General features: G+C 54.4%; 1 protein-coding gene and 1 long non-coding RNA gene across 2 annotated transcripts; one reads left to right on the top strand and one right to left on the bottom strand.

Moving 5' to 3' along the window:
• Positions 1-5,274: 5,274 nt before the first annotated feature.
• TRIM72 (tripartite motif containing 72) lies at positions 5,275-13,372 on the top strand. Its single transcript, XM_025854211.2, has 7 exons — positions 5,275-5,430; positions 5,837-6,233; positions 9,188-9,283; positions 9,370-9,600; positions 10,058-10,080; positions 10,976-11,094; positions 12,010-13,372. The coding sequence occupies exons 2-7, from the start codon at positions 5,844-5,846 to the stop codon at positions 12,582-12,584; spliced, it is 1,434 nt and encodes a 477-aa protein (XP_025709996.1). The 5' UTR covers positions 5,275-5,430; positions 5,837-5,843; the 3' UTR covers positions 12,585-13,372.
• LOC112810529 (uncharacterized) lies at positions 7,118-7,666 on the bottom strand. Its single transcript, XR_003204849.2, has 2 exons — positions 7,507-7,666; positions 7,118-7,338 (listed from the first exon to the last, which is right to left on the bottom strand). It is a non-coding gene; the product is annotated as an uncharacterized lncRNA (long non-coding RNA).
• Positions 13,373-13,833: the final 461 nt, after the last annotated feature.

Genomic DNA, 13,833 nt, shown 5'->3' with positions numbered 1-13,833 from the left:
GCGATTATGTATATGGAAATTTATGCCTCCTCCAGACTGTCCACAAACATCTTAGGAAGGTAGATGTTAAGAGAGTAGTAATGTTAACACTAACCTCCTCCTCTTTGCAGAGAGCTCTAGAACTTGCATTCAGAAGATTGTGGAATAGTGGGAAAAGCAGGAGATGAGTGGTGTCAGACCCACTCAGATTCGATTCCCAGATCCTCTTAGCTGTGTGATGTAGGGAGGTCACAGCCCCTCCCTGGGGTCTGCATTCTGTAACATGAATGTGCTCACCTCATCAGCCTGTAGGGAATCAGGACCCCAAAAAGGGCAATGACTTGGCCAACGTCCCCAGGGATGTAGAGGCAGAGTCTACTTGTTCTTGGACACTGCCAGGGTGATTTCCATCTCGGGAGGTGGGGAATAGGAGCTTTGGGCAGCTCTCCGGGAAGCCATGATAATCCCTTCTCCCTCAACACCTCCTTTTCTGGGGGGAGTGCTCAGAGCTGCGAACTTTGATCCCTGGCAAGGAAAGAAACTTCAGGTCTTACCTCAGGCCCACCTTTGCCCCTGGACTAGAACCAGGGATCTTGGTGGTGGTAAGATGTCTCCTGGGTGTGATTCTCCCCACCCAACCAAAGTAACCCTTGATCACTGGAACCAGATTGCTGCTTCTGCAGCCAAGACCATAGATTGTCAGAACATTGGGCAAGCCACTTAATCTCATTCCTCATGGCCCCCTTGTAAAACAGGAACAATGGTGGGTTGTTACAAGGTTATAAATGAGGTTATGAGGTTATAAATGGATTAAGAATGGTGAAATGCTTGGAACAGGCCTGGCATATTGTAGGTGATTTTGTCATTGTTAAAGTTTCTGAGCCTTAGCTTCCCAGTCTCTGAAGTAGGGATGATGTTATTGACTTTACAGGGTTATAGGGATGATTCCTTGGAATACTTAGTAATAATAATTGTAATAATATCAATAGCCAACATTTATTGAACATTTCCTATGGGCTTGGCATTGTTCTAAGAATTTTGTATGAATTAGCTTGTTGAATCCTCATAACAATCCAAGAATCTGGTTTTTTTTTTTTAAGATTTATTTATTTATTTGAGAGAGTGCGTGAGTGAGTGAGCGGGGGCGGGGGTTTGTGAAGGGGCAGAAGGAGATGGAGAATCTTCAGCAGACTCCTCCCTGAGAGCACAGCCCGATGCGGGGCTTGGTTTCATGACCCCGAGATCATGACCTGAGCTGAAACCAAGAGTTGAACGCTCAACCAACTGAGCCACCAAGGTGCCCCAATCCAAGAGTCTTTTTTTTTCTTTTTAATATTTTATTGATTTATTTGACAGAGAGAGAGAGCGCAAGCAGGGGGAGTGGCAGGCAGAGGGAGAAGGAGAATCAGGCTCCCCGCTGAGCAAGGACCTCAATGCGGGACCCTGGGATCATGACCTGAGCTGAAGGCAAACCCTTAACCAACTGAGCCACCCAGGTGCCCCCCAATCTAAGAGTCTTAATAAAAATCCTTACATGATTCCCATTTTACAAATAAGAAAATCAGGTTAAGTGACTTGCCCAAAGTCACAGGAGGAAAGAGCAGAGTCAAGATTTGAGCCTGGTGGTGGCAGTCACTGCCTCCTAAGCCCCTGGCTGCCAACACACTGTCCCTGGTGTTTATTTAGTATAATGTCTAGTTTCATCCTCATAACAACCCGACAGGGATGGTATTGTTATCCTACTTATCTTCATGTTGTAGCGGAAGATGCTGGAGTCCAGAGAGGTAGGTGATCTTCCTGGTGGTACCCAACACGAGTTTGTGACATCAGCATTCAGGTCCTGCTCCCTGATTGGAGGATTTCTGCCTTCTTTCTGCATTTATCCCATACAAGGAGCTCTCACCTTCCATGGCATTTATGACTTCAGCCGCTGGGAAGCTCTCCCTTAGGACAAGCCAGAATCTGCTCCTTCTGAGCTCTGGCTGCAGGGACTTCACAGAGCTCCATCGTATCGTAGGGTTAGCATCACAGGTCCTTACTTTCTCCTCCAGATATGTTCCCTCCAACCTGCTGTAGACAATCAATGTCCCTCCCATGGGTCAGAGTTCAGATCTGGCCCACCCACAGAGAGAGATTGAATTGACTGTCACCTCCTTGTCCTGAGCACCCACTCTTATTGACCAAAATCTTCAGCCTCAGCCTGGCAGTGATGGAAACTCCAGGTGAGATTGACATTCAGGATGATGACTTTTTGAGTGGAAGTAAAGTGGTTTGTGGTTTCAGAGACCAGCTCCAGATATGCTCTCATCCTCACACCCTCCTGTTTGGGGAAATCCAACTTCCCTGGGTTTCTCAGGGTTCTGGTAAAAAGCCTTAGTAGCTTCCTGAGACTTTTCTTTCCTTTTTTTTTTTTTTTAAAGATTTTATTTATTTATTTGACAGAGAGAGACACAGTGAGAGAGGGAACACAAGCAGGGGGAGTGGGGGAGAGAGACGCAGGCCTCCCGCCGAGCAGGGAGCCCGATGTGGGGCTTGATCCCAGGACCCTGGGATCATGACCTGAGCCAAAGGCAGACGCTTAACGACTGAGCCACCCAGGCGCCCCTTCCTGAGACTTCAATGCTGTAGTCATTTGTGTAGTCAATTGCTCTGATCCAAAAGAATAATAAAACTTATCTCTTCCTGAGAGGCCTAAATGATGATAGCCTGTACAAGGTTCCTAGGTTAAGCCCAAAGGTGCCAGGAAGCCTGGGGCAGCTTCCTAAGTGGGCCAGGATGCAACATGGAAGAGCTTCAAGTGTTTTAGAAGAAATGAGCCGCAGAACTTGGAGACAAGTCCAAAGGCTTGTAATATTTAGGGTTTACTTATTTTTTTGAGATGCAACTCATTGTTTATCTGGATATTGCTTTGGGATTTAACAAACTATTAAAAGGAATGGGAGGGGGTGGGAGGGATGGGGTGGCTGGGTGATGGACATGGGGAGGGTATGTGTTGTGAGCGCTGTGAATTGTGTAAGACTGATGAATCACAGACCTGTACCCCTGAAACAAATAATACATTATATGTTAACAACAACAACAACAAAAAACCAAACCAAACCAAACCAAGACAAAACGAAAAGCAAGCATGGGTTGGGAGGGAGGGTTGGAGAAGGTACCAGAAAAAAAAAAAAAAGAATGGGAGGTTCAGTTCATAAATATAACTTTTTTATATAAATACAAGAATACTCTGCTTAAAATAACTGAGTTCTTCCACCACCCCAAATTCTGCATTTTCCTAGGATTTTGATCAAGCACATGAGAGCAAATCTATATTTAATCAACAAGGCTTAATAAGACAATCTTTAATATTAATCTAAGATCATGGAGATTATAGAACTGTGCTGTCCCATTTGATAACTACTATAAACATGTGGCTCTTGAGCAATTGAAATGAGGCGTCTGAAATGAGATGTGCCCTCAGTGTAATATACACACCCGCTTTCAAAGACTTAGTATGAAAAGAGGAATGTAAAATATTTCGTTAATAATTTAAGTAAGCTCTACGCCCAGCATGGGGCTTGAATTCATGACCCCGAGATCAGGAGTTGCATGGTCTACCGACTGAGCCAGTCAGATGCCCCACATTAATAATTTTCATATTGGTTACATGTCAAATGATAATATTTTGGCTCCACTTGGTTAAATAAAATATATTTGTGAAATTTAAAAAAAATAATAAAACCAAAGACTTGAGCGGAGATGTGTAGGGAGCTATCTGGCTCCTGGGGAGATTTATTTACTTGCCGAAGAGTTGGAGTAAGAAGATCTTTAAGCAGGGGAGAGGGGCAGTTGCTTTCTCCTCCTTAATAATCAGGGAAAGGAATTCTTCCTTGTTGCTCCTATCTAGGGTGTCTGGCTACCGTCATGGGCCAGTTAACTTGGCTCTCATCCCATCATCCTAGGGCACAGGGAGCCAGACATTTACTATTTCCTGGGAGAGATTTAGTAAGTCTGTCTCTGATCCAGAACACCTCATGTGCACATCTGGGATAAAATTAATAAAAACGAACATTAAAAACTCAAGAGAGAGGCAAAAAGAGGTCCAAAGGGGGAGATAAAACTGAAACATAAGCAGAAACTCAGATTAAGACCGGACAAATCCAGGGAAAGGCTGAGAGAAAGTGTGGCTGAGAGGCCAAAAGAGAAGGGTCCGGTGAATCTGTGTGTTTATTCATCCACTGAGTATTTATTGAGCACCTGCAGTGTGCACACGCTTTATTCTAAATTGGAGACAAGCAGGGTACAAAATTCATATTCTGGTAGGAGGAATCGGTCGAAAAAACCAGTAAGTAAAATTTTGCTTGTCAGATGGTAATGAATGTTACAGGGAAAAACAGAGCGGCGGGAGGGAGATATGAGATTTAAAATCGCGGAGTTAGGCAAAGCCTCACTGAGAGTAGGATGGAAACCATGTCCGAGAGAGTGTTCCAGGCCGAGGGGCCAGCAAGCCCAAAGGCCAAGGCTGGAGTGAGCAGGTGGGGAAGGTAGAGAGAAGAATGAGATCAGCTTCAGTAGGTCCTTGTAGGCCACAGTGAGGACTCTGGTTTTCATTCTGAATGCAATTTAAACTGAGTTTTGAAGGCTAAGCATGTAAAAGCCCAAAGCTCTCGGGACAGAATCAACTTCTGGGCTGCAGGCTGTGGATTCAGTTCCTTCATTTATCCAACTGTCCCTCTATCAATCATTTCCCAAGCACTTAGGGAGGCCCACTCTGCCCCAGGGCCTGTGCTGGGCACTGGAGAGACCGGCAGGGAAAAGACCTTCCCCTCACCTCTGGAGGAAGAAGATCTTTCAGGGTAGTCTGAGGTCCTGTCCTCCTGCAGATGGAGCTCATACGGTCACTGTGATCTCGGAGAGCTATAAACTTGGGGAATTAAGTGGGTGACAAACTGGAGAGGGGCCACAGGCAGGGACAGGGGAGGCTGGAGAGTGTGGAATGGGGGGGGTGGGGGGGAAAGGAGAGACTCCTCCCAAACGTGTTTCTGTCTTTTCTGTGGTATGAGAGGCCCCATCTCCCTGCTTTTGTAATTTCTGGCTCCAGGCTGAGCCAGGGAGGGGCCAGTGGATGGACCGGGACAGGTGGCCTTGACATGTGATGCTTGTCCGCTGACCACTCCGTCCTCACTTTTAGAACGGTTTCCAGAAGTGATGGAATGGGGTGGGCAGGACAACTAAAAATAGTCCTGGGGCCAGGACTCAGTCTGGGAGGGTCTGTCTGCGATTCACTGCGTGTCCTCACCCGCGGTGTTCTCTCCCAGCTGTGCCTGTGGGTCCCCTGTCCTTGCTCTGAGCTTGCTGCTTGCCCTTTGCCTGTCTCCAGACACAACTCTGACACCCACCTAAGGTTAGGCCTGACCTTGAGTGGGCCTCCTGGGAGTCTCTTTTCGCCCAAGATCTCCGTCCAGACCTGTGAGTCCTGTGGGTCTTGTGGGCCTGGAGATATGGGGGAGGGGAGGCCTGGGGCTCCCGGAGAGGTAGGAGGGTAGGCGGTGGGGGCTCTGCGGAATTTGGGGCAGGGGCTGAGGCCTGGGCCTAAGACCGGGGAAGGACGGCAACCTGGACTCCTGTTTAGGGCCTGGGCTTGAGACAAGGTCCCTGTTAGTGGCTATTTTGGGGGCTGGGGCTGAGAAATGCAACTGAGACTGCTTTTGGGCTCAAAACCGAGTCCCCCCTTCCCCGTTGGCCAGAACCAGAGGCCTGTTCTGTACGAGACGTGAGGTCTTTATAGGCTGGGGAATCCTCCCTGTCTGGGTCTGGGGCCGGGCCTGGTTCGCGGCTCCGCTGAGCCTCCCTGACTGAGCCCTCCTCTACTCAGGTCCGTCATGTCGGCTGCGCCGGGCCTCCTGCACCAGGAGCTGTCCTGCCCGCTCTGCCTGCAGCTGTTTGACGCGCCAGTGACGGCCGAGTGCGGCCACAGCTTCTGCCGCGCCTGCCTGAGCCGCGTGGCTGGGGAGCCGGCGGCGGACGGCACGGTGCCCTGCCCGAGCTGCCAGGCACTCACGCGGCCGCAGGCGCTCAGCACCAACCTGCAGCTGGCGCGCCTGGTGGAGGGCCTGGCGCAGGTGCCGCAGGGCCACTGCGAGGAGCACCTCGACCCGCTCAGCATCTACTGCGAGCAGGACCGAGCGCTCGTGTGCGGCGTCTGCGCCTCGCTCGGTTCGCACCGGGGCCACCGCCTGCTGCCCGCCGCCGAAGCCCATGCGCGCCTCAAGGTGCGGGGATCGGGTGGCCTTCGGCGGCGGGGGGACCGGGGTGGGACGGGGTTGTTGGCTGGAGCGGGGTCTGGCCGATCTGGAGGTCGCCGCATTGACCTGGATTCTGAGCTTCAGGGCCGGGGGCACCTGGAGTGGCGGGGGACGCGGGGCGGGGGCGAGGCCGCTAGGGAATGGGGGCTGACGAGCGGCAGGCGGAGCCGGGCGGAGAAGGGAGCCTGGAAGAGGCACTCAGGGGCGGGCCCTGGGGAACGGTTGCGGCCCCAACCTAGATTTCCCGGGCTTAGCGGCTAGAGGGCGCCCAGAGATGCAGGGGCCGCCGCCACACCGCGGACTTGGCTGAGCAGGGAGGAGAGCAAGTGTCCGCGGCCCGCGAGCGCCGCCCCTTCCGCGGGCGTAGGCGGGGCAGATAAGACTAGCCGGGCGGGTCTTGGAGGCGGGTCTTGGGGGCGGGCGGCCGGGGGCGGCGTTGGCCGAGGCCGCGGGCCTGCTTCGCAGAGGCCCACGTTCTCCCCCGAGCTGCAGAACTTGTGCGGGCCCGAGGGTCACTACATCCCGCGGGGAGGGCAAAGGCAGGCCTGGGAAACCCACCTCTGTGCGCAGGCCCAGGTTGGCACCGAGACCCTAAATCCGGGCTGTTTTTCTCCATGGAGCTGGAAGTCTCGAACGCTTGCTTACAGAGCCCACACACAGTTGTGCGCACCCCAAGGTTTGCCATTCCCACGGGTGCCCAGAAAAGATACCCAGACATTAGCAAATAGACACACACACACACACACACACACACACACACACACACACACACTGGCTCGTCCGTGTCAGACGTGTGGCAAATCACACGCATGTAGTGACAGGAGAGTATGTGTCTACACAGGCCCAGGAAGTTCTGCCATGAAGCATTTGTTGGGCTGTAGAAGAATAAACGACAGGTGAGGGAGCGGGACGAGGCGGGTTCTGGAGGCAGGGAGCGGTCCTTAGCCCCGGCAGGGAAGCTGCCATCGTCTTCCTGCAAGTGATGAGCGGGGTGGGCTTCTGCGGGTTATCTTTGCCCCCAAACATCAGCGTTGCACTGCACTTCTGCTTGGCCCCCAGACTTCTAAAGAGACTAGACCACCGTCCTCAGGCGGGTATTCGAGGCCCCCAGACTCCCCGAGGGACCCAGCCTCACCGTCCCTCCCCCTCCTGCCTCGCCCAGTTCTGCCCAGTGCCGACTGGTGGTCTTCTAGACCAGCGCAGGAGCTTCTTCCCGGGAGCCTTCCCAACCCAGGCTTACCTTTGCTGGTAACCCCAGAACTCCCAATGTGGGCCGAAAAGCGAGATCTGCCAAGAGGGAAGAGAGTCCCCGACATGAAACAGAGCACCAGGGGACCCAGGAGCCTTGAGGGAACAGATGGGGCGGAATACATTCTGCCCGGATCCACATCAGCCCCGCCCTAAGCCACAGAGAGGGCCTGGCAGGAATTCTGAAGAAGGAACCCAAGAAGGTTCTGACGGAGGAGGGAGACAGGAAGGCTGGGGCGCGCGGCTGGATACCTGGGTCCTTGGCGACGAAGAGGGGCTGTGTCCAGAGACCATGTGCCAGGACTCAAGAGTGGTTGAATGGGATCTGCCGGGAGTGGGGGACTGATGTGACCCCTTGAAACCGAGCTGCCTCCTCCTGCATGCCAATGTCGCGCAGCCTGACTGCCTTGGGCTCAGAGCAGAAGTGCTCCTGCAGAGGGCAACCAGCTTTGTGGGGCATCTCGCTGCCGGAGCAGCCCCGCGGGATGCTCTGGAAGCCTCGGCGCAGCGGCTCCGCTTCCAGCTTCAGTTTGAACTTCTTGAACTCAGCCACGGTCAGGTTTTCCCCGTGCAACCAGGGTGGCGTCACGCATCTTCCTCATGGCTTAGCCCTGTCGCCACTGAGCCTTTGATGGCTCCATGCTAAGAGCCACCAGGTCTGCCCTGTCTTGCAGCAGGCCGGAGCATGACCTGGCGGCTGGCCACGGGGGCCATGGGCTGGCTAATCCTGGGGCTTCCGCTAAGACGGGGACTCATCCGCAGACAGAGCCTAGAGGGTCTCTCAGTTTCCCTTCAGCGGAGTGGGGAGGAGGCCACAGATCTGTCACAACCCCGGGTGAAGTGAGGAAGACTGCTCTCATTCTGCAAAAGAGGAAACTGAGGTTGGAAGCCATGGAGGAGGGACTGGGACCGTCTGATTGCAGGGCCATACACTTTCCCGGCAAAAAGTGACTTTGGCAGGGGCTCTTAAGAGTTTCCCTACACCTGCCTTTCAGGACTCACAAATTGGCAGGCCTAGGGTAGGATTCTGCCCACAAATCTGTTTGGTAGACACAGCAGATATATATATATATATATATATATATATATTTTAAAGTAAGCTTTACCCTCAGCGTGGGGCTGGAGCTCCCCACCAGGAGATCAAGAGTCATGCTGTACCGACTGAACCAGCCAAGTGCCCCAACACAGCAGCAATTTTTATTAAATTGCCTGCCCCCACAGCCCTTGGGGGGGTAGGAAGGCAGATTGGGGTGTTTTGTTATTGTTCTGCTTTTAAGGATGGGGTAAAGCCCAGGGAAAGGAGGAGGTTGCATTTCTTCTTCATACATCCTACACTCACTCCAGGAGGCCTGCTGTGTCAGCGCTGTATCCCTCTGTTTGTCACCCTCACAAAGACCTGTGCTAAGGGTGCTAACGGCCGAGGGTGTGGGGTCAGGGAAAGGAGGCCAGGGAGGATTTCCCTAACTAGGCAGTGGGAGGGTAAGGCGTTCTCGACATCAGGACCCGTGCCCGCGAGGGCCTAGAGATCTGCACACGAGTTCGGGGAATGGTGAGATGCCCACCTGACTGGAGGATGAGCCGGCATTGAGGCTGAGCCAGAAAGGGCAGGTTTAGGGCAGCACATGGGGGGCGGGTGCCGCCCCTTCACTTCTTTATGCTTCACCCCCTCTCAGACACAACTGCCGCAGCAGAAGCTGCAGCTGCAGGAGGCGTGCATGCGCAAGGAGAAGAGTGTGGCTGTGCTGGAACATCAGCTGATGGAGGTGGAGGTGAGGGGCTCAGCACAGCAGGGCCAGGGGACTGGGCATCGGCCTGGGGCTCCCAGCCCATTGCTTTTGCCTGTTTGCTCCCCCAGGAGACGGTGCGTCAGTTTCGGGGGGCTGTCGGGGAGCAGCTGGGCAAGATGCGGGTGTTCCTGGCGGCACTGGAGGGCTCCTTGGACCGGGAGGCGGAGCGAGTGCGGGCTGAGGCAGGGGTCGCCTTGCGGCGGGAGCTGGGAAGCCTGAACTCTTACCTGGAGCAGCTACGGCAAATGGAGAAGGTCCTGGAGGACGTGGCTGACAAGCCCCAGACTGAGTTCCTAATGGTGAGCACTGGATGACCTTCCCTCTCTGCTTCTCAGCCAGGGTTTGGGGCCTAGAGACCTCGTCCCATTGTCAGACATGGACTTGGAGGTCCAGAGAGGACGAAGCCAGGTCACACATCGGGGGAGGGGGGCAGGACTGCTGTTATGGTTGTTTAGGTTGGACACTGCACATGGACACTGAATTTAAGTGGGCACCATTCATATAGACACTGTAGGTTTGTATGTTTATTTGGACAATCTTCTACCCAGTGGAATTGGTCTCTTGAGGAAAGGGAGTACGTTTTTATAGCTCACACAGAGGTAAAGGGCTAGGGTTGGCTTTAAATTCTGGGTTTCTTTTGGCTTTCCTGATTCTTCCTGACCCCATACTTAGCATTCCCGGTGGTCCATCCATCCTCAGAAGTCCTCAGCGTCTCCCCTGCCTGCCTCACCTCCATCTCTTTATCTCTCTTTCCAGAAATACTGCCTGGTGACCAGCAGGTGAGATCCACTTGGCCCTGCCCCTTTTCCCAACTTGCCCTAGTCTTCAGGGACACTGGCTGGCTCACCCTCTAATCACAGCAAGCCTGTACACCCCATTCCGTCCACCGCCATCTTCCTGCATTTGTGTTGAGTACAGAAATGACCCTGACCCTGACCTGGTCTTTCTCCTCAGGGACCTCCCAGACTGGCGCTGGGGATGGACGTGGGCGGGGACACAGGTGTCCGTAGGGGCTCAGTGCTGCCGGGGCGGGAAGGGGGTGGCCGGGGCAGGCTTCGCAGAGGGGGCGCTGGAGGAATGCCAGGAGTGGGGAGGTGAAGAGCTGGGGGAAGAGGCGGGCCAACACTGGTAAGAGGGAGAGAAGGTGAAGCCACTGTGGTAGGTGAGGGCAAACTGAAAGCCTGAGGAGCTTGGCCCTTATACCAACAGAAGATTCTTCTTAAAAAAAAAAAAAATTGTTTTTTGTGGGGGTGCCTGGCTGGCTCAGTCAGTGGAGCCTGCGACTCCTGATCTCGGGGTGGTGAGTTTGAGCCCCATGTTGGGTGTAGAGATCACTTAAGTAAGTAAACAAACAAAAAATTTGTGGTAAAATATATATGATGTAAACTTTGCCATTTTAACCATTTTTTGACCTGTACATTTTAAGTTCAGTGGCATTAAGTACATTCATGTTGTGCCACCATCCAGCACCATCTCCCTCCAGAACTTCTGCATCCTTCTAAACAGAAACTCTCACAGAGTTTTAAGCCCAGGTGTGATGCAGGAGAGATCCTGGAACTCCACCACAGCCCCTGTCCTCCTCTCTTTGGGGTAACGTCTCGGGCCCTGCCCCTGCTCCATGCCTCCTCCAGGAAGTCCCTCCACACACAGCTGCCCCCACCTCCCCACCCCCAGGCTACAGAAGATCCTGGCAGAATCACCGCCGCCTGCCCGTCTGGATATCCAGCTGCCTGTCATCTCAGATGACTTCAAATTCCAGGTGTGGAGGAAGATGTTCCGGGCTCTGATGCCAGGTACTGGGGAGGGGCTGTCTCCGGGTTTGTGTTTGTAACTGTGCGGTTGAGGGGAGGTCCTGGCTACGCAAGAGAGGCCTCTCGGTCCCAGCTGGGAGGTCATCGAAGAAGGTGCCTGTTGCCCCTTTACCTCTGGGGTTTGCCTTGCACCCTTGTAACCTGTGCTCAGAGAAGGACCTTTGGGGGCATGGGGTTTACGGGTGGGGGACTGATGTGAGGAGGACCCTGCTTACCGTTGGCAAGCCCTGTGTGATCCTGGGTCAGTTCCTGCCCCCTCTGGATGGCGGAGATGATCATGGCTGCCAGTTGGAGGCTGAGGATGTGCAGAACAGACACCCTGGGGATGGGCCTAGGCCAGACATTGACTCTGGTGGCCTGTGGCTGGGGAGGCCCCTAAGGGTTCTGCCTCCTCTCCCCGAGAGCTAGGTCACAGCGGGGTGCCATCGGTTACAGAACTCCAGGACACACACCCATGGCTGGAGTAGCCCTGACCGCCTTGTGGGAGGAGGGGTGGGAGGAGATTCTGTTTTATCCACGGCAAGACTAAGTAAGGCCCAGAGACGGGCTCAAGACTGACTGAAGCCACACAGCTGGGTGAGGTGGGGGCCGGCCTAGGACCCGGCTTCTTGACTGTCTCCTGCTTTGGGACCTGGACCTCAGCTACTGACTTACATGCCTTGTATCCCCCGGGGTCCTCCCTACCTTGGAAGGAGGCAGTTACGGCGGCCTTTTCCAGCCAAGCGGACTGAAGCTCAGACAGGTCCAGTCTTTGGCCCAAGCCAGGAAGCAGAGAGGGTCTCACCTCCCAAAGATGTTGGGGGGATTAGAGCAGACCCGTTGGCCCCCAAGTTGGTTGGGAGAAGCTTGCGGGAGGGAGGCAGACACGCAGGGGCCTGACCACTCTCCCCTTCGCAGTTATGAAGGACCTGACCTTTGACTCGAGCACGGCCCATCCGAGCCTGGTGCTGTCTCCCTCCGGCCGCCGCGTGGAGTGCTCGGACCAGAAGGCGCCGCCGGCCGGAGAGGACCCGTGCCAGTTCGACAAGGCTGTGGCGGTGGTGGCGCACCAGCTGCTGTCCGACGGCGAGCATTACTGGGAGGTGGAGGTGGGCGATAAGCCGCGCTGGGGCCTCGGCGTGATCGCCGCCCAGGCCAGCCGCCGCGGCCGCCTGCACGCCGTGCCCTCGCAAGGCCTCTGGCTGATCGGGCTGCGAGACGGCAAGATCCTGGAGGCGCACGTCGAAGCCAAGGAGCCGCGCGCACTGCGCACCCCGGAAAGGCGGCCGTGGCGCATTGGGATCTACCTAAGCTTCGGCGACGGAGTCCTCTCCTTTTATGATGCCAGCGACGCCGACGCCCTCGAGCTGCTCTTTGCCTTCCACGAGCGCCTGCCCGGGCCCGTGTACCCCTTCTTCGACGTGTGCTGGCACGACAAGGGCAAAAACGCTCAGCCGCTGCTGCTCGTGGGAGCTGAGGGCGAGGAGGCCTGAGCCGACCACTGGGTTGGGGAGGGGTGGCAGGGTACTGCAGGCCTGGAAGGAGACGGGGCGCGCAGGGGTTGTCAGGACTGAAGGCAGGGCCACGGCGGGGGGGGGGGGGGGGGGGGGGGGGGGGGCCGGAGACTCTAAGAGTTCTGAGAAGTTGGAAGTTTTAGGGGTTGGAATGGCTGTGGGTAAGGGAGATCTAAAGTTAGGTCAGTAAGGAAATCCCAGTTTGGGAACCAGGAAGCCCAAAGTTTCCAGGAAGAAATTGAAGTTGAGGGAAGGCGTGAAAAGGGTCAGGTGTCTGGTGGAGGGGGGGTGGCGGGGGGGGGTCTGAAGAACTCTGTAGAGCAAGTAGCTCCTTCAGCCTCATGTTCCCCTCCTTCTTGGTGGCCTTGGGGCAGGGGGTCCAGACCCACCATACAGAAAGGTCTTTCCCTTCATGGTTCTCCAACTTGGGCGTGCATCAAAACCACTTTTTCAAAGCATGTAACAGTGACTTGTTAAAGCAGAGTGCTGAGCTTCTGGTTCACTAGGTCTGGGGGCAGGCCAAAATTTTGCTTTTCTAACAAGTTCCCGGGGCTATGCTGTTGCTGCAGGTTATAAGTGGGATCACCTGGAGAATTCCGGACTTAGACACTGGTCTGTTCAGGCAACTCTCCATTACACAGAATCGGTTATTAGATAGCTATCAGCTCTCAGGAGTAGAAAACACAAACTGTATTCCTCTGGAGATCCAACAGTCATTGAAAAACTGCCAGAGCCCATGCTAAGTGAATAAACTGACCCCCCAACTATTTCCCTTTTGCCTCTGGAATATGTTTCCTGAGTGTCTTGGACATTGAAGAAATCTCTCAAGTTGCCAAGCAAGAGAAAGAGCCTGATGCCAATCCCAGCCTGGGCCCTGCTGCTTGTGGAGAATAGAAGGCTCCCTCCACCCCACCCGTCCCCACTTCTCCTGGGTTGGCCCCTTGCTGCTTACTCACTGGTTCACACCTTCTTTGGTTTTAGCTCAATGGCCCATTTCTTGGGCTCTGGAGTTACCACTGAGGCCCAGAGTGAGAGTTCTTCTTCCTTAGAGGGAAAGGCCTTTGGGGACTCAGGCAGGTGGGACTGCCCCTCCTTTCTTGAGAGAAGATGATGGTGTGGGGCCATTTGCTCTCTGTGTTGGGATGTTGCTGCTGGTGTGTGAAAGAGCCTGGGAACTCCTGGAAACAGGTGACAATATGGGAATTTTCTTGGGGGATAGAGTGAAAGG

The sequence above is a fragment of the Callorhinus ursinus genome, unplaced genomic scaffold (assembly GCF_003265705.2).
Source record: "Callorhinus ursinus isolate GAN/ISIS: 27379988/994484 unplaced genomic scaffold, GSC_fseal_2.0 scaffold87, whole genome shotgun sequence".
Lineage (NCBI taxonomy): Eukaryota > Metazoa > Chordata > Mammalia > Carnivora > Otariidae > Callorhinus > Callorhinus ursinus.
The sequence above is the reverse complement of the archived record's forward strand: the minus strand, read 5'-3'. Positions and strand labels throughout refer to the sequence as shown.

Bases quoted from the DNA above. Each gene is read 5' to 3' on its own strand.
- TRIM72 (XM_025854211.2), top strand. From the start codon at position 5,844: ATGTCGGCTGCGCCGGGCCTCCTGCACCAGGAGCTGTCCTGCCCGCTC. The intron at 6,234-9,187 runs GTGCGGGGATCG...ACCCCCTCTCAG, and splicing joins AAGCCCATGCGCGCCTCAAG to ACACAACTGCCGCAGCAGAA. The intron at 11,095-12,009 runs GTACTGGGGAGG...TCCCCTTCGCAG, and splicing joins GTTCCGGGCTCTGATGCCAG to TTATGAAGGACCTGACCTTT.